The 18,731-nt window shown below is 37.1% G+C and overlaps 1 protein-coding gene across 6 annotated transcripts in view; it reads right to left on the bottom strand.

Moving 5' to 3' along the window:
- Positions 1-18,731, bottom strand: part of PKNOX1 (PBX/knotted 1 homeobox 1) — a 42,362-nt gene that overhangs the window by 9,108 nt on the left and 14,523 nt on the right. For 3 of the 6 annotated variants that reach the window (XM_032219523.1, XM_032219521.1, XM_032219522.1), the window contains 6 exons: positions 17,121-17,223; positions 11,303-11,433; positions 10,200-10,371; positions 5,396-5,566; positions 5,017-5,094; positions 2,185-2,284 (listed from right to left, as the gene is read on the bottom strand). In XM_032219523.1, coding sequence (XP_032075414.1) covers positions 2,185-2,284; positions 5,017-5,094; positions 5,396-5,566; positions 10,200-10,371; positions 11,303-11,433; positions 17,121-17,171 — 703 coding nt within the window. In that variant the 5' untranslated portion in view covers positions 17,172-17,223. The remainder of the gene's footprint in view (positions 1-2,184; positions 2,285-5,016; positions 5,095-5,395; positions 5,567-10,199; positions 10,372-11,302; positions 11,434-17,120; positions 17,224-18,731) is intronic. The other 3 variants (XM_032219526.1, XM_032219525.1, XM_032219527.1) reach the window with 3 other exon arrangements.

Raw genomic sequence — 18,731 nt, 5'->3', positions numbered from 1 at the left:
GATGGCAGTCTCAATAGTGCAACTGTTTATGGAGCGAGTTTCAACTTGTCGCTCCTGAGGAAGTGGACAAGGCCATGGGAGCGGTGAGTGCCTCCACTTGTGTACTGGACCCGTGCCCCTCCTGGCTGGTCTCGACCAGCAGGGAGGTGACACGTGGCTGGATTCAGACGATAGTTAATACTTCTCTTTGGGAGGGATCCTTCCCGCTCCTCCTAAAGGATGCGGTGGTGAGACCCCTCCTGAAGAAACCTTCTCTGGATCCAGCCATTTTGAGTAACTATCGTCCAGTCTCCAACCTCCCCTTTGTAGGGAAGGTTGTTGAGAAAGTGGTGGCCTTTCAACTCCGGCGGTCCTTGGATGAAACCAATTATGTGGACTCCTTTCAGTCCGGTTTCAGGCCTGGTTACAGCACGGAAACTGCTTTGGTCGCGCTGATTGATGATCTCTGGCAAGCCAGGGATAGGGGTCACTCCTCTATCCTAGTGCTCCTTGACCTCTCAGCGGCCTTCGATACCATCGACCATGGTATCCTTCTGCGGCGGTTACGGGAGGTGGGAGTGGGAGGCACCGTTCTTCGGTGGTTCTCCTCCTACCTCTCGGACAGGTCGCAGTCGGTGTTGGTCGGAGGGCAGAGGTCAACCCCTAGGCCCCTAACGTATGGGGTGCCGCAGGGTTCGGTCCTGTCCCCCCTCCTATTTAACATCTAAATGAAGCCGCTGGGTGAGATCATACGCCGGCACGGGATTAAATACCATCAATACACGGATGATACACAATTGTATCTGTCCACCCCGTGCCAACTCAGTGAAGCGGTAGAAGTGATGTGCCAGTGCCTGGAGGCTGTCAGGGTCTGGATGGGAACGAACAAGCTTGCACTCAATCCCGACAAGACTGAGTGGCTATTGATGCTCCCTCCCAAGGATGGTCCACCTATTCTCTTAGCCTGGGGGGTGAAATTATACGCCCCTCAGAGAGGGCTCGCAATTTGGGAGGCCTCCTGGATCCATAGCTGACTTTAGAACATCATTTGTCGGCTGTGACCAGGGGGGCCTTTGCCCAGGTTTGCCTGGTGCACCAATTGCGACCCTATCTGGACCGGGAGGCCCTTCGGATAGTCACTCACGCCCTCGTCACCTCAAGACTGGATTACTGTAACACGCTCTACATGGGGCTGCCCTTGAAGAGTGTTCGAAGTCTTCAGTTAGTCCAGAACGCAGCTGCGCGAGCAATTGTGGGTGCACCTAGGTACACCCACGTTACACCTATCCTCTGCGAGCTGCACTGGCTTCCTATTGGTCTCCGAACATGCTTCAAAGTGCTAGTCGTTACTTTTAAAGCCCTACATGGCATCGGACCTGGCTACCTGAGAGACCGCCTCCTGCCAATTACCTCCCATAGACCGATTAGATCGCACAGACTAGGCCTCCTCCGGATTCCATCGGCCGGTCAATGTAGGCTGGCGACCCCCCGGGGGAGGGTCTTTTCTGTAGCTGCTCCGGCCCTCTGGAATGATCTCCCTGTTGAGATCCGGACCCTTACCACCCTTCTGGCCTTCCATAAAGCGACGAAGACCTGGCTGTTCCGGCAGGCCTGGGGCTGTTGAATTGTCCAGCCCCACCCTAGGTTGTGATTGTTGTTGTAATTTTAAACTGCTGTTTTATTTTTGTATCCCCCTTCCCTTTTTTATTGTAAGCTGCCCGGAGTCTTCCGAGAGTGGGCGGCATACAAAACTAATAAACTAACTAACTAACTAACTGAAGCCCTGCTCCTTTGCATATGCATGTGATGTCAGTGCATAAACAAAAAAGTCATGGCTAGCAAAACCTGCATTTTTACTTCTTTAACCTCTGTTGTGTATGTGACTAAGAATATTTTTACTATATTTTATATTATTAGACAATTTAGTGTTGTGAATATTTTAAATTACTCAAATATATATTTTTGCCTTCATTTTCTTTTCATTATTTCCTAAGAAGGGTAAGGCTAGATAAATTACTCTTTGAAGAATAAAGCTATTGTTTAAAATGCTATTTCATTATTTCAAGATAAATAGATAGCATGTATTAAAAATAATGTTTATATTAATTTTTCTCTTTAGAAACTATTAAAAAACCAGAAACACAAAAACACATATATCCACATACTTAGATAAAATGCAACTTTTAAATGTTTAATGTTTCTTACCTGCAACCGTTGCCATAGTTACATTTCCCTGCTGTAGGGCTGATGCAGGTACCACAATCCCCTGGGGACTTAGTGTACCTGTGATGGCACTTTGAATTGGCTAGAAACAATGACAAGAAGAATTACATAGCGTTATATTTATGAATGTTCCCATGATTTCAGTTAAATTATTTTAAATCAGAGAGAGATTTGAAAAAAAATAATGGTATTGACAAGTATGATTAAAAAAATGTTATGAAAACAATTTCAATGAAAAGAATAACTAAGCAAGAAATAATAGTTTGCCAATATGTATGTTGATTCTAAAATGTTAGCTTTCTTTCCAATATTGAAACATTCATAGAATAGTTTAAACAATCATAAGAATGTGGAATTATAACTAAACCACACCATAGTAATACTACTCCTAACATAATGAAAGCTTGAATCTGTGTATCAAATTGCTAGAGATAATGGCATGAATATTTGAAAATAGCTATCTAGGTATTTTTTTTAAAAGGAAGAATAAATAAATTGTACAGATTTTCAGTCTTAAAGATCTCCTGAGCATTTTAAACCTGAGCGGCAAAGATGATTTTTTAAATATGCTAAAAGTTCAGATTTAAAATATTTATCTAAATTAATAAATCATCGAACAAAATACAATTAATATATGAAATACAAGAATGCAATTTAATAAGTTGACATGAGGTTGACATGAAATATTCAATGAAATTCAATGAGCAAATATTAATTTTCTAAAACGATATATTAATATTTTAAACTATTCATAATTAACTTAATTTCCTTCTGTAAGTTATAAATATATGTTTCCAATGGATTTCTAGGAGAGTTCTTACAGTAATGAAGATGAATACCATAAACTATTTAAAGGATTTATTTTTTCATAGTACTTATATTATTCCAATCTCAAACATGTCTGGGCAATATTCAATATCCCCATCTCTACCCCCCCCAATAAAATACTAATACTAATAATGAATAATGAAATGCAAATCAATATTAAAAACAAACCACCAAAAAGCGAGGATTAAACCAAGATAGTTGGCATCAGTCATGCAGCTAAGGTCAAAAACATGTTGAAATAAAACTTAAAATTTGTTTATGGAATTTCAGGAAAGTGAGAGATGCTTGGAACGTGGGGGGAAAGGTATCCCCAAAGGTAAGGGTTCTTTCAGAGAAGGCCTGTAATAACCACAAGAATGGCGAGAACTTTCAGGTCAGCTCTTGAGGACCAGACTGAATGGGCAGAATCAGTTTTGCAAGGTATTGTCCAATATATCCTGGTATTGCACTGTTAAGAGTTTTTTACATTTAACATTAGCATTTTGGATTGGCCCTGACAGTCTACTCATAAACAATATAGTGACTTTAGTAGAGATATAATAATGGGGAAGGGTTAGAGCAGAATGTCCATTAAATCCAAATGTGATTTTATGCATGTATTGTTGACCTGTGCATAAATGGTAAGCACATGGGCAGAAACATTATCATGCAGAGATTTATTTTTTGTTGTATTTTATCTCCAATAAACTCTGATCCAATGAATGAAGAATTTACTTTGGCAGACCTCATTCTGAAATTTAAATAGAGATAGTCCTCAACTTATAACCACAACTGAACCTAAAGTTTATGTTGTTAAATGAGTTTTGCCCCATTTTACTATCTTTCTTGCCACAGTTGTTAAGTGAATCACTGCTGTTTTTATGTTAGTAACCTGGTTGTTAAGTGAATATGGCTTCCCCATACACTTTGCTTGTCAGGTTGCAAAAGGTGATCACATGACCTTGGCACTCAGCAACAGTCATAAATATGAACCGGTTGCCAAGCATCTGAATTTTGATCACAAGATCATGAGGATGCTGCAAAGGTCGTAATTCTAAAAAATTGTCACAAGTCACATTTTTCAGTGCCATTGTTAACTTTGAATGGTCACCAAATGAAGTTGTAAGTTGAGGACTGTATTGGTGCCCATATTACTTAGGTTTAAACAGAAATAGTAAATTATGTAACTATCTGAACTGGGGGGAAATCACATAACTTTCATTACTATTATAAAATTTAATTGCCAATTGGGACACTTTTTTCAATAATTATACTATTATGTAGCAAAATAAAGGTCCCTAGGTCAATGATGGACATTTATAAGCCATATTGTTTCAGGTTAGCTTTTTATGCCTTCAATTAATGCAGTGGTGGTTGATCTTTTGATCGCCAGTGCCTTGTCTTGCTTAATGTATTTTGGGTGGCTGATTGATTTTTTAATTTTATTTTATTGGATTTACAGAGGACGTTCAGAGTTTTGGTTGTTGTTTAATTATGTGAAGCCTAAGTTTTAAATATTAGAGTTTCTCATTATTTGTCATCATAACAGGGCAGAAAAGAATGCAATTAAATTTTAATAATTGTGGTAAGTGGTACTTGGATGTGCAAAAAGGGGTAACAGTCTGCATTCATGTTGACTTAGTCTAATATTTGCAGCACATTTTCTTAAATTCCTCTCCCAACATAAAACAGCCAGGAAAGGAAGTATTTCATGAATAAAACATGAGATGAGTGATTCCTACTCATTTATATTTTTCAACTAGTTTCTTATGCACATGGTTTCTTGTGCTTAGATTTAATTACTGAATCGGAAGAACTTAATGCTCTGAAGTCTTGTGTATATGATGGAGAGCTATCAAGAACTTTCTTCCTCTACTGATAACTCCCCTATTATGGATAGGGCCATTATTTACAATGAGATGAACAAAGCCAACCCAAAACTTAGGCCAAGGAAACAGTGCCAAAGAAGTGTAATGATAATTGTGTCAATTTTGCTCTACTGCTCACATTTTCTGGTGACTCTTTCCATGAAGACAGCTGCTCCAGCAAATCCAAGCTATCTTTATCATGTTTAAAGTTGCTGGACTGCAGACAAAGAGTTAACAAATTATAGTCATTCTTTAAGAATTACAATTTCATGTACCGGATTACTAAAAACTGCACAAGGGAAACCTGGTATCTTTAATAACATCACAAAGAGTTAAACAGTGCTAATTGGTAAGTCATAGATCATCTATTTTAAAACTGCATTGTTATGCATTTAATCAAATTATTAAGATGGTATAAGATTTTTAAAAATCTTCTTTTATCTAATCTGATTTTTTTTTTGAATATGGTACATTACAAAGCAATTAAGAAAATATCCTTCATTTGTTATGAAAGTTACCTGGGGTTGTACTGGCGAATAAGGACTCCCAGATTCCCCACTTAGCAGAGTTTCACTGTTCATTTTAGTCTTTAGACATGCAATATAGCGACTACAAAAATCTTTACAGAGCTCATTAACTTTTTCTAGCTCAAGCAGATGAATTCGTAGAACCTGAATTGCTTTTACCATCTGAGGATAAATAAACAGAATTTTAAAACAACATACAAAAATGTCTTCATTTCATTTACATTTATTGATGATACTGTATTTATATCTGGCCTCCCTGACAGAGTTTACAATAAAGTTCAATGACTATAATTTACAACCATTAAATGAAAATTTTTATTAAATACACAGAATAAAGTAACAAAATAGTAGTAGTAGTAGTAGTAGTAGTAGTAGTAGTAGTAGTAGTAGTAGTAACAATAATAATTTAATAATAATAATAATTGATCACATACTCAGCTGCTGTAAAAAAAATCGCACAGACTGATTATAAATTGTGGCACAATTCAGTAGCACAAATGATCCATTGGAATTTGTGCAAAAATTATAATATTAAAACAGCAACAAACTGGTGGGAACATCAGCCTGAAAAAGTCACCGAAAATCAGATGGTCAAGATCTTGTGGGATTTCCGTATACAAACCGACAAAATACTGGCGCATAATACACCAGACATCACACTGGTTGAGAAAAATAAGGTCACAATCATAGACATCGCAATACCAGGTCATAGCAGGGTCACCAAGAAGGAACATGGAAAAATCGCAAAATACCAGGACTTAAAAATCGAAATTCAATGACTATGGCACAAACCAGCAGTGGTAATTCCAGTGGTAATTGGCACAGTGGGTGCTATTCCAAAAGCATTGGAATTACATTTAAAACCGTTAAAAACTGACAAAATCACCATCAGTCAAATGCAAAAAGCCGCACTGCTTGGATCTGCACGCATATTACGAAAATACGTTATGACGTCCTAGGCCCCTGGGTGGGGCCCGACTAGTAACCAATGCCAAATCCGGCGAAACAACTGGCTGCTGTGATACAATTGAATAATAATAATTTTAAAAATCTGTTTAAAGAAATAGGGCTTTACCTAATGTTAAAAGTGGATTGAATAATAATTTGTTCGCAAATTATTGAAAAAGTTGTTGGCAAACAGAGTTACTATAAGTATTTATATTCTTGTCTTTCAGTATAGTACAAGGTACCATAGTTATAAAGTACATAGATGATTATAAATAAAAACAATATACATACATACATACATACATACATACATACATACATACATACATACATACATATATGCTGGTCTTGTTGTATTCGGGTCTTTTCCCATGTAAGATCTCAATATATATACACAGATCCTGGTGTAACCAGTACGGTGCAACGGGGCCCGGCATCCACCACATGAACATGCGCAGCACGCGCGCACACACACAGTGTGTGCATGCGTCCTTACCTCCTGCGATGCCTCCATGATGCTCCAGCTGCTCAGCGGAGCATCGTGTAGGCACCGTACGCTTTGTGTGCATGCATGGAAGTGCCGAAGAGCTCAAAGTCCGGTAAGGAATGCAGGCGGGTGGCTGCTCCAGAGCGCCGTACCGGAAAGGTATCCAGTGCTCCCGGCAGGCACTGGTACGCCCGTACCGGGGCGTACTGGTTGTAACCCACCACTGATATATGTACACATACACAAACAGATTTGGTTTCCAAGCAGGCACACTTCATCGCTTGCTCAGGGTTGCCGTCCGCAAAGAAATTAGCAAAAATGTTTGTGAAACACATTTATTGCCTGCATGGGGAGCCCAAGAGAATCATTTCAGACCATGGAGTCCAGTTCACAGCCACGTTCTGGAGAAACATATATATGTTTTATGTATTATAAAAGGTATTACTACCTTTTGCAACAGATAGCATTTTATAGCTATATATATGCTGGTCTTGTTGTATTTGGGTCTTTTCCCGTGTAAGATTGAGATTGTCTTGGCAACGTTTCACTCACCATCTTCAGGCTGGTCTTTTCGGCTTCGTGTTTGTGTGAGTAAAGTGTGGTCAGAACTGCCGGCATAGTCAGCTCCATAGGCTCACCTCTACAGAATCTTGCCAAACTCCTCACCAAACAACTCCAAACCTACGCAGAATCCTCACCTCACACGTACAAAATTCACTCCACTTCATAGAAACAATAAAGAAACATAACCTGCAACCTAGCAACATACTCATGAGCTTCGATGTCATATCCCTCTTCACCCAAGTGCCTATAAAAGAAGCCTTGACAGCTATCCAGAACAAACACAACCCCCCATAAACACATCCTGGACCTGACCAACCACTGCCTAACCAACACATACTTCATCCATAATGGGCAAAGATACAAACAGATAGAAGGAGCACACATGGGTTCACCCTTCTCAGCCATCATCACAAATGTATACATGGAACATTTTGAAACCAACGCCTTAGATAAATCTGAACACAAACCCAAACTCTGGCTTAGATATGTTGATGACACTTTTGTGATTTGGCCATACAGGAAAGAAAAACTGGACAACTTCCTCACACATCTCAACAGCCTACACCCCAAAATACAATTCACTATGGAAATAGAAGCAAACAACCAACTTCCCTTTCTGGATGTCCTAATCTACAAAAAACCCAATGGCTCCCTAGGACACACCATCTACCAGAAAAAAACACACACCAACCGATACTTAAACGCACAATCCCATCACCACCCTGCACAGATCAACTCTGTAGCCGAGACCCTCATCTCCAGAACCAAACACCTAGCCGACAAAGACCACCTGAAAACTGAATTACAAACTCTCACAAACATATTAATCTCCAACGGATTCCAAAGAAAAACAATTACCAACCTAATCCAAAGGGAGACTCCCCTCAAAACCGAGACACAGAACAGGACAACGGCATCGCCCTCCTCCCTTACTTCAAAGGCACCACAGATAAAATCAGCAAAATTCTCCACAAACACAATATCACAACAGCCTTCAACACTGACCAAAAAATAGCCTACATCTTAAGAAACCCCAAAGACAAAATCCAGCTAGGAAACCAAGGAGTCTACAAAATACCAGGCAAAATCTGCCCTGCAACATACATAGGACAAATGAACAGGAAAATAAATGCACACATCGCAGAACACAAGAACGCAGTAAGAAAAAGAGAAAAAAAACTTCCTCCCTTTTCCAGCACCTTAAAGCTACAGGACATGAAATTAATTTTGAAGGAACCAAATTAATCTCCAAAATTGAACACTTCAACAAGAGAATAATTATGGAAGCTATTGAAATAGAGAAACACCCCCACAGCATGAATAAACGTGACAATACCTCCTGCCTACCAGACATCTGGAAACCAGCCCTAGTCAACAAACGAGCCCCACCCACCACCCAGGCCATTACAACACAAAACAACAATGGACACATGGCGAGTGAGACCTCGCTGAAATGTTCCCAAGACAATCTCAATCTTACACGGGACATGTGTGTGTGTACGTGTATGTATGTATGTATGTATGTATGTATGTATGTATGTATGTAGAGAGAAATATTTCCTACATGGCTGTTTAATGTAATAGAAATGCTAGGATTTAAGAGGAAAAGGGTAGCTGGGAAGGCTTTTCCCTCCTCTTTAATGAAAACAACCATTGAGAGGATCTTTCTATTAATTTCACTTTAAATACCAAAGTCATCTAGAGAAGGCTTTCTGAAAATCATACTATACTGCTACTCAAATTATACAACAGAATTCATATCAACCTTGTGTTTGACTTTCATAAAAAAGTTGGCTAATGCTGCTTTACTTTGCAATACAGGTAGTCCTTAGCTTAAAATTATTAGTTTAGTGACTGTTCAAAGTTACAACAGTACAGAAAAGTGTACTTTGTACATTTACATTGTGCAAGTGATTTATGAACATTTTTCGCATTTATGCACATTGCAGTATTCCATGGTCACATGGTTAAAATTCAGATGCTTGACAATTGGCATGTATTTATGAAGGTTGCAGTGTCCCGGGGTCATATGCTCACCTTTTATGACCTTCTGACAAGCAAAGTCAATGGAGAAGCCAGATTCATTTAACAACCATGTGACTAACTTAACAAATGCAGTGATTCATTTAACAACTCTGGTAAGAAAGGTCATAAAATGAGGCAAAACTCAATAACTGTCTTGTTTAGTAATGGAAATTTTGGGCTCAACTGTTTTCATAAATTGAGGACTACCTGAATATTATTTAACTTAACCAGTTCATTAAACATTAATTGGGATACAAATTTTACTAGATTATCTTTTTTTAAAAGGCTTTATTTCAGTGCTTTCTGAATTCCTAGTCATTTAAATAGATAGGCACTTTGCCACTTCATTTTATTCTCTAAATTAAACTGCTTATCTAACAAAGAGAGGGAAAAAATAAACTTCCTTGGGGGAACAATCTCTTTTACTAGGGGCCGTGGTAGTTTGTGGAGATGCATAACTTGTTTATATGAGGAGATGGCCATATTTTTATTGTTTTATATGTTAACTACTAAAAATCATTGGAGTTGAACAACCAAAAAGGTCAGTTTGCCAAGTAACATTTGGAAATGTATGCTGAAATACTTCCTTACTTTGATCCATATTTATGTGTTACATTGGCCATGTTGGAAACAAAGAATACTTTATCCCACATTTCAAGGAAAGAAATAAAGCATCAAAATAAACATAATTTTAAAATAGCAAGATTTGCACAAATACAACAAAAGAAACATAAATTAATGTCACTTTTTTCCTCAAATGCTTTTACTTACTAAATTATCCGTTTCTGGATCTTCACAAAAAAAGGGTTTTCCTTCCTTCTCCTGTTTCCTAACAAAGTTTTCAATATCTACATCAAAACTTGCAGATGTTGTGCCTTCTGAACCCTGTGTAGATTGTTCGCATTTTTCAAATAACAGTGCTAATAAGGGAAACAGTGGATGCCTAGGAATTAAAGATGAGCAAACTATAAGAGTATAGAAATTCTAAGCCAATATGACAAAACGTGTATAATTTAGATACTGCATACATAATAAAATAAATTACATTAACTATTATGATGCTGTCTATTCATGGCTGATCTAACCTGGAATGGGAAACTAATCTTTTATTTGCTGTTTAAATCTATTTGTGCACTGTTGGGAAGAAACTAGGGTATATTGCATTCTCAAGTCTAAACTTAATTTTTATTGTTACTGGTTTTTTTCATGTTCCGAGCACCAAGTGTTTGCTCATGATTGTGGTGAGATACAAATATAATGAATGCAAATATTTTAAAATCTATATTCAAATAGAAACTCTTAATCTGAAATAAAGATCACAAACCTTACTTAAATAAATAAAATGTGCACTGCTATCTTATGCCAGTTCAGTGAGTTGTCAGTCTGACTTTAATAGAGCTTACGCACTTGTAAACATGCAGAACATTGTAAGTAATAAGTAATAAAATGACTGAAAATATACATCCAACTTAATTATGAACTCAAAATACATAATGTTTGTTTGTGCGCCTGCTGTTAAATGTTTGAGTTTAGGTACCTTTTAAAGTACTGATTCTACATTGTGGTTGCACTGGGATTGGTATCTTTACTACACAATTTTATACTAGCATTGTATAGGGGTATACCTGACCTTGCCCAAGAAAATAAAATTGCAGTAGTTTTCAATTTTGGCTAAAATGGTGAAACATAGAGGAGTCTGGCTACTGAAAGAAAGAAGGCTTCAGAATCCTTTCCTCTATTGAGTTTTGTATGGTCTCTTTCAACCGTGATTGTCTACTACATCCCAGAAACTTCATCCTTAGTTTGAGAACAATCATTCTACAGATTAAAGACAATAATATACTTTACCACTTAAGACTGGTCAACAGTACTACCTGTAAATAGCTTGCTTGTCTGCATCCATCGGTGTCTGAGATTCAACTGGGGAAGGACTCAATCCTCCTGCATCTGTTTCTAAACAGTTTGGATCCTGCTCTGTTTTTAATTCTGTTACTACTTGCATTTGCTGGAAAAGAAAGATGCTTTATATTGCCAGCTCCACTGAAAATGGTTTGTCTTCCAAGCAAAGTTGGTATGACTTGGCAACTATACAAAATGTACAAACAGTTAACAAAAATAGATAGATGGATATAGGCATATGATCTTTCTTATATCTTTTCTCAGTAAGTAATTGTGGTTGATCATAAATTGAAGCAATGTAATATAACAGACTCTCTTAACAATCTTCCTCTGTCTTGCTGTTGATATACAAGAATTTCCTTCCTAAGCTGTTCCTAAAAATGTTGTATTCACTTCTCCATACAATCATCTGCAATCAAATTCAAGTGTTATTTTTTATGTTACTAAGACCTATGTACATGAATACACAGATCAAAAACATAAAAAGTTTAAATATCCTTCCAATTAAAAAACATTAATTATTAAGATAAACATTTCAGATTGGCACAAATCTATTACATTTGTTATGACACAGGATGTGAAAATTTTTGAAAACTGAAAACCTAATTCAGTCAGTTAATAAATCAACAGTTTCAATATGCGAGCTACATTTACTTGATCTAGAATTTTGCACATATAATTGTTTAATTTTTAAAAAATCCCTCTCACACACCCCCTTTACCCTATAAACTCATTTATATATCTATAGCTCCAGTGAATTCATTGTTAAAATCTTCTCCATGTACAATTTTGCATAAAAACTCAACTATGTTTGTATTTCAACATTGGCATAAAGTTGGGAATTGGGCAGAAAGATCCAAAAAACATTTCTTTCTACTTATCTAGGGATTCATAAACTGCAGGACCTCCTAAGATGAATGTGTTAGGAGGTTCAAGCTAATGGATGGCATACTACTACTACTACTACTACTACTACTACTACTACTACTACTACTACTACTACTATTATTATTCTGTGGTTAATCTTTGGTGAGATTCACAGCCTTCGGGGCTGGTTGGTAGCTCAACAGCTTGATTCCTAACCAAGGACCTAGGAACTGTTAAGGTAACGGCGAAGGATATAAACTGTTCCAGGTAGGGTGGTTTTTTGTAGAATCAGCATGTTCAAGTCTGATAAATTTAAAATTTCCAAATAGCGAGGTAGCCCTTTGGGTATTGCTCCAAGGGCTCCAATTACAATCGGGACAACACACGATTTTTTTCCCCACAGTCGCTCAACTTCAATTGGCAAGTCCTGGTACTTTGTGATTTTTTCTTGCTGTTTATCTTCAATTCGTGCATCTCCAGGTATTGCAATGTCAATGAATCATACTTTTTTCTTTTCAACTATTGTTATGTCAGGTGTGTTGTGGGCCAAGTGGCTGTCAGTCTGGATTCTGAAGTCCCACAAGATCTTGACTTTCTCATTCTCTAAAAGCTTCTCAATCTGATGGTCCCAGTGGTTTTTGCTGAACTCAAATCCGAACTTTTGGCACAATTTCCAGTGAATGGTCTTAGCAACGCGGTCATAGCGTTGTAGGTAGTCAGTTTGTTAAATTTTGCTGCACCCACTGATCAAGTGGTCAACTGTCTCATCTTTCTCGTTACAGAGGCGACATTTGCTGTTGGTGGTAATGTTGAATTTAGTTTGTGGCTAAGGCTTGTTCTTAAGCTGCCAAAATAAAGCCTTCTGTTTCTTTTTTCAGTGCTCCTGATCTTAACTAGTTCCAAGTTAACTTTTGGTCAGCTTTGCCTTCAATACTTTTCAAGTATTGGCTATGCATAGCTTTGTTTCTCCAATGTTCAGCTCGCTTCTCAATTACTTTTTTCTTATATTCAGCTTTTGACTTAGTTGTCTTTAAAAGCCCTCCTTTATTTACTTCCTTAATCATTGGTTCTTCACTTTTCTGGATGTAATCATTGAAGCTGTGTTTTTTTTCTTCCACAGTCTGTTTTACTTGTAGGAGTCCTCGACCACCCTCTGCTCTTGGCAGATATAATCGGTCAACATCACTTTTAGGGTGCAAAGCATGATTCATTGTCATAAGCTTCCTTGTTTTTCTGTCCAAATTGTCCAACTCCATCTGGGTCCAGTCAATTATTCCTGCAGAGTAACGAATCACAGGTATAGCCCAGGTATTTATGGCTTTTATGATGTTTTCTCCATTCAATTTGGACTTTAATATCTTGCAAATTCATCGAATGTACTTGGCTGAAGTTAATTCCTTGACTTTATTATGCATTAAGTCAGAGGCCTCTAAAATCCCCAAGTACTTGTAGCCTTCTTCTGGTTTTACTGCCTTTATCATTTCTTCATTCTCAAGTTTTATTCCATCATCTTCTATGACCTTGCCTGCTTTGGTTGCCATTGTTGCACATTTGTCAATTCCAAACTGCATACCAATGTCTTGGCTAAGTTCTTTTGTGCTTTCAATTAATACATTCAGTTCAGCTTTTGTTTTACCAAACAGCTCCAAATCATCCATGTACACCAAGTGCGAAATTTTGAGTCCTTTCTTTGCAAGTTCGTATCTACAGTTCATCTTCTTCAAAATGATTGTCAGTGGTAGCATTGAGAGTATAAAAAGTAGGGGTGAAAGGGAATCACCCTGGAAAATGCCTTGTTTAATTTCAACTTCATCCAGTTCTTCTTCATTAGCTATAAGCTTCGTTTTCCAGAGGTTCATTGAAGTTTCCATGATTTTTTGTATGTTGCTGCTAATGCCAAAGATTTTCAGGCATTTCTTGATCCAGCTATGGGAAACTGAATCAAACGCTTTCTTATAGTCTATCCAAGCCATGAACAGGTTGGTTCATCTTTTCTTTGAATTCTTTAGGATTAGCTTGTCAATCAGCAGTTGGTCCTTTGTTCCTCCTGAATTTTTGCAGCATCCTTTCTGTTCTACAGGAAGCAAGTTATTTCTTTCCAAGTATCCATAAATTTGGTTTGCAATGATACCAGTAAGGAGCTTGTATGTTGTTGGCAAACAGGTGATTGGCCTATAGTTTCCAGGATCCCTTCCTTTTTCTTTACCTTTTGGATCAAAAATGTCCTTCCAGTTGTCATCCATTCATCATTTTCAGGTGTTTTTAAGATCTGGTTCATTTGGGCTGCCACATTTTTGTGCACACTTGTAAGTGCCTTTAACCAGAAGCCATGTAACTCATCTGATCCAGGTGCACTCCAGTTCTTCACTTTTCTTGACTGTCCTTGCACCATTTCTTTTGTTATTTTCACATCTTCCATTTTATGCACTTTAATAGAATCCTCAATCTATTTGATCCATTTTGCATTTCTGTTGTACATCTTGTTGTTACCCACAAATTCTTCCAGAATTTCAGAGCTTTCTCTTTATCAGGCTTTTTATTTGTTGTTACTCTATCTCCACTTTCTAAGCTCTTATAAAACTGGTGCTGATTTGCTCTGAACTGTGAGTTTTCCTTGAATTGAGTTACCTGGTTTTCATATCTTTTAATTTTTTCAGCAACAACAACAACCCTCTGCTTCAGCTCTTCAATTACTATCGCAATCTCTTTATTCTCTAAATCTTATCTTGCTTCCAGGCTGCTTTTGACCTGCTTGTTCTTTAGCTGGCCTTGCCTTAGGTTCTTCAAATGGCTCAAGTCTCCACGAAATTTTTTGATCTTCACTTCCAACTGAATTTTCCATTTAGGCTTCCTCTTCTTGCCTCTGGTTCTTTTATATTTTCAAACCCAATTCTTTGGTGGTTATGAAGGCTATTGCATACATCAGCTTGTTTGTTTCAGCTAATGTAGGGGTTTGAATGGTTTGCACAGCCTCATTGACCTTTTTTAGTACCTTTTTCAATTCTTTCCAGTTCACTTGGTTCAGCTTTGGCAAACGTGTTATTTCAGCATCTTCCATTTGATGCTTTATTTTCTCAGCTAATTGAGCAATATCTGTTGGTGTTTGTTCTTCAGTGCTTCCTTGTTCTTTATCTTCATCCATTTCAGCATCCGCTTCCTCCCTTTCTTCCTCAATTTGCTTTTGAGCCTGCAAATCATTCTTGATGTTACTCTTCTTTGTTTGTATACTCAGACCATTAGTTGCTTTCTCTATTAATTCTGCTGTAGTGAAAAATTGGTGGCTTAGAATTGCACGTCGTGCGTCCATTAGCCTTTGTTCACTGATTGTCCATGTGGTTCACCTTCCAAATCTGATGCATTCATTTTTGAAATCCACGTTTTGCTGGCTCAGACTGATCGGAAGCTTTCATAATAGAGATGTTTTCTTCCCTAGTCCAGATTTTTTGCTTTTTCATTTTTTCTTCCAGTAGCTTGTCAGCCCATGCCCTGGTTGCCTAGCAGAGGGAGCTGAGCCCTGTAGCTCATTTTGTGCAGAATGCCCAGGAGCCATAGCATCCAATGGAACCCTTGTTAATCTGGGCGATGGTTCAACTGGCACAAATTTCATTTTTTTTTTGTATTCACCATATTTGTATGGGTTGTGGAACAAGTTTTATCTGGCCCTTCACCTAAGACCTGTCTGATATGGTTGTACCTGTTCAGCATATCCCTTAGGATCATTAGAGCACGCAAGCCACTCCACCACGACAAGGCAAAGCTCCTCGGTCTGATGATGATGATGATTATTATTATTATTATTATTATTATTATTATTATTATTATTGATGTGCCAATGAGACTTAACTAAGCATCTTTCTTAGTTTGTAACACATTACAAATCCAAAGATTTTACTGCTACTAATTTGTTTGGAATAAAAATCTAATCTTGTTTCAGGGCAAAAAAGATGAGTGGTTTTCATTTCTAAGCAATAATAGCCCCTAGTTAATGGCAGATTTCTATTAAAGTGGCCATAATTCATTTTATAGTAGGTAACGGAAGAAAACTCATCAGTGAAAAAGAAAAAAACACAGTTGAGAACCTCAACAGTATCCTTATTTGAAAATCTGGGCATTATGAGGAAAATAAAATCAATGTTGTTCATTCATTCATTCATTCATTCATGTAGCATATATTTATGTAGGCACATGTAATGACTCACAATCTTAATAAAACGTAACTAAAACAACTAAAAACCATACAAAAACAATTATTTAAACACTATCAATAGCTGAATATATTTGTAATATTCAATACAATTTTCCTCCAGAATACTTAAGGCAAGGAAAAGAACTTAAATTAGCAGAGGCAAAAAGTCCCTGTTTGGTTCCTAACATTTTTACCTCAAATGATTATTAGGAAGTGCAGCCATTCACATTCCACCTTGGTTATATTCACACTTCATGCCTACTAAGCTTTATTTTATAATCCACAATATATTGGTAGAATCTGATTGACTCTTCTTGCTTATTTTCTTTTGACAGTGAGAAGATTCAAACAATTGCAGAAAGTCTTTCAAGATATGAATTGGATTCAATGAATCCAATGATGAATGAATTTGGATTCTGGATCTTTAACCCCTTCACAATCCAATGTTGAGAAGAGATATTAATTGAAAAATTATATGACAATTATAAAGAAAATTATAAAATCAATTTGCATATTATACTAAACAAACCAGAAAATATTCCTTGTAATCTGTTTAACTATTGCTATTGGCAAGAAGAGTCAAGTAGACCAAGTTATTTAACCTAGACTCATAGAGAGATAATATCCAATGTGGAATCCATAAACTGTGTAAAAAAAGAAATGGATAATGTTCAAGTCAGAAGCATGATTTTTGTATTCTATAGGTAATTCATATATGAACTTTTGTAAAAATGACTTACTTGTTGCCCATCTTGATAGTTGTCTATACTTAATGTCTGCGTTGCCATCATGGTTGCTGAGAGTTGCTTTGAAGTCAAATCATGTTTTAGTTCAATTTTTTTGCTGAAAAGAAACCATAAAGAATATTAGTATTTTTAAAGAAAATTATAGAATTGTTGAAATCTGTGTGCAGTTGAAAAATGTGTTCTTTCATATATATGCCTGTTACTGTCATAAAATACTGATGATCATAATTTTTGTGCAAATTGTACATGGATTTTCACATGCTAAAATAAAACAGAAATGTACCACAAAAATATGTGAAAGAAAATAATACAAAACCAACCTTTTGGGAATTAGGAAAATATTCTTTCAGATTATTCTGTTGAATGACTATGGATACTGGTGCAGTCATGAGATCAGATCACACAACAAAGTGGTTATTTTTAAATCCCTGTTAGCAAACTAGAGTACACTCTTTCTCTCTGAAGAGTGTTCTTGGCTAAACCAAGGCACAAATATTAACTTTGTGATGTTTCTCAGATACAACCATAAACCTTACTATTTATTTGTTGTCACATTTACAGGCACCCACTCATTTAGTTCTTCTCTCTCTCATTCATCATATCCTTAATTTACCCCAAAAAATGATTTACATTAAGGTGACCAGATTTTCAGATTGGTAAAGAGGGACACCATTGACCGGGGGGGGGGGGGGGGGGGGGGCTTAATTAAAAATTTTATATTTTGTCAAAAGGTCACCCCAGGACACTGAAACCAGCATAAATACGAATCTGTTGCCAAACAAAATTTTGATCACGTGACCATGAGAATGCTGCAACAGTCGCTAAGTGTGAAAAATGGTCATCAGTCACTTTTTTCAATGCCATTGTAACTTTGGTCACTAAAGTGATGATGTTTGCTGCATATCAATAGAATAAAAAAGTTGTTACACTCCTACTTGGCAGTTTCAATATACAGCCTCAATTGTTCTAATGTAGGGTCAGTTGTTGCTACTTTTCAATAGATAGATGACAGGTAGGTAGGTAGGTAGGTAGATAGGTAGGTAAGTAGATAGGTTTATTCTGAAGATAAAAGTTTATGTACACCAGGAACTTTTGAATGAAAGCTGGGAGAGGAAATTGGACAAATGAACAGAATAGTATAGTACTCTAAAGGAATAAATGTGCTCTGGCTAATAAATGCACAGAGCAAAGATTTATAAAAATAGAAATGTCAGTATGAAATTACAAGCTATTACCTTATGTATTAATTAAATATATATCCTGCTTCCCCCCCCCCCCCCAACTCAAGGTGGCCTGCATGGTGCCATCTCCTCCAATTTTTTATCACCTTCTGAGTTAAGCTAAGTGAAGATACAGGAATAACCAAAGTCACCTACTGTATTGAGTTTCTGTGGTTGAGAATAGAGCAGAGCCTGACTTCCCACATCTGACACCTGCTAGAGGCTGTGAGAGTTTTCTTTCTGAGCAAGAAAATTTTGTGACGAGCCATGTCACAAAATCTATTAATGAAAGGATAAATCCCTATTTGCGAAATAGCCAGAATATTCTCCCAAAATTTAAAAGATTCCTCTTCTGGAATTACAAACAATGTCTAAAAGCGTTCTA

Source organism: Thamnophis elegans, chromosome 6, assembly GCF_009769535.1.
Source record: "Thamnophis elegans isolate rThaEle1 chromosome 6, rThaEle1.pri, whole genome shotgun sequence".
Taxonomy (NCBI): domain Eukaryota; kingdom Metazoa; phylum Chordata; class Lepidosauria; order Squamata; family Colubridae; genus Thamnophis; species Thamnophis elegans.
Note: the sequence above shows the minus strand (reverse complement) of the source record. Positions and strands in the feature narration are given on the sequence as shown.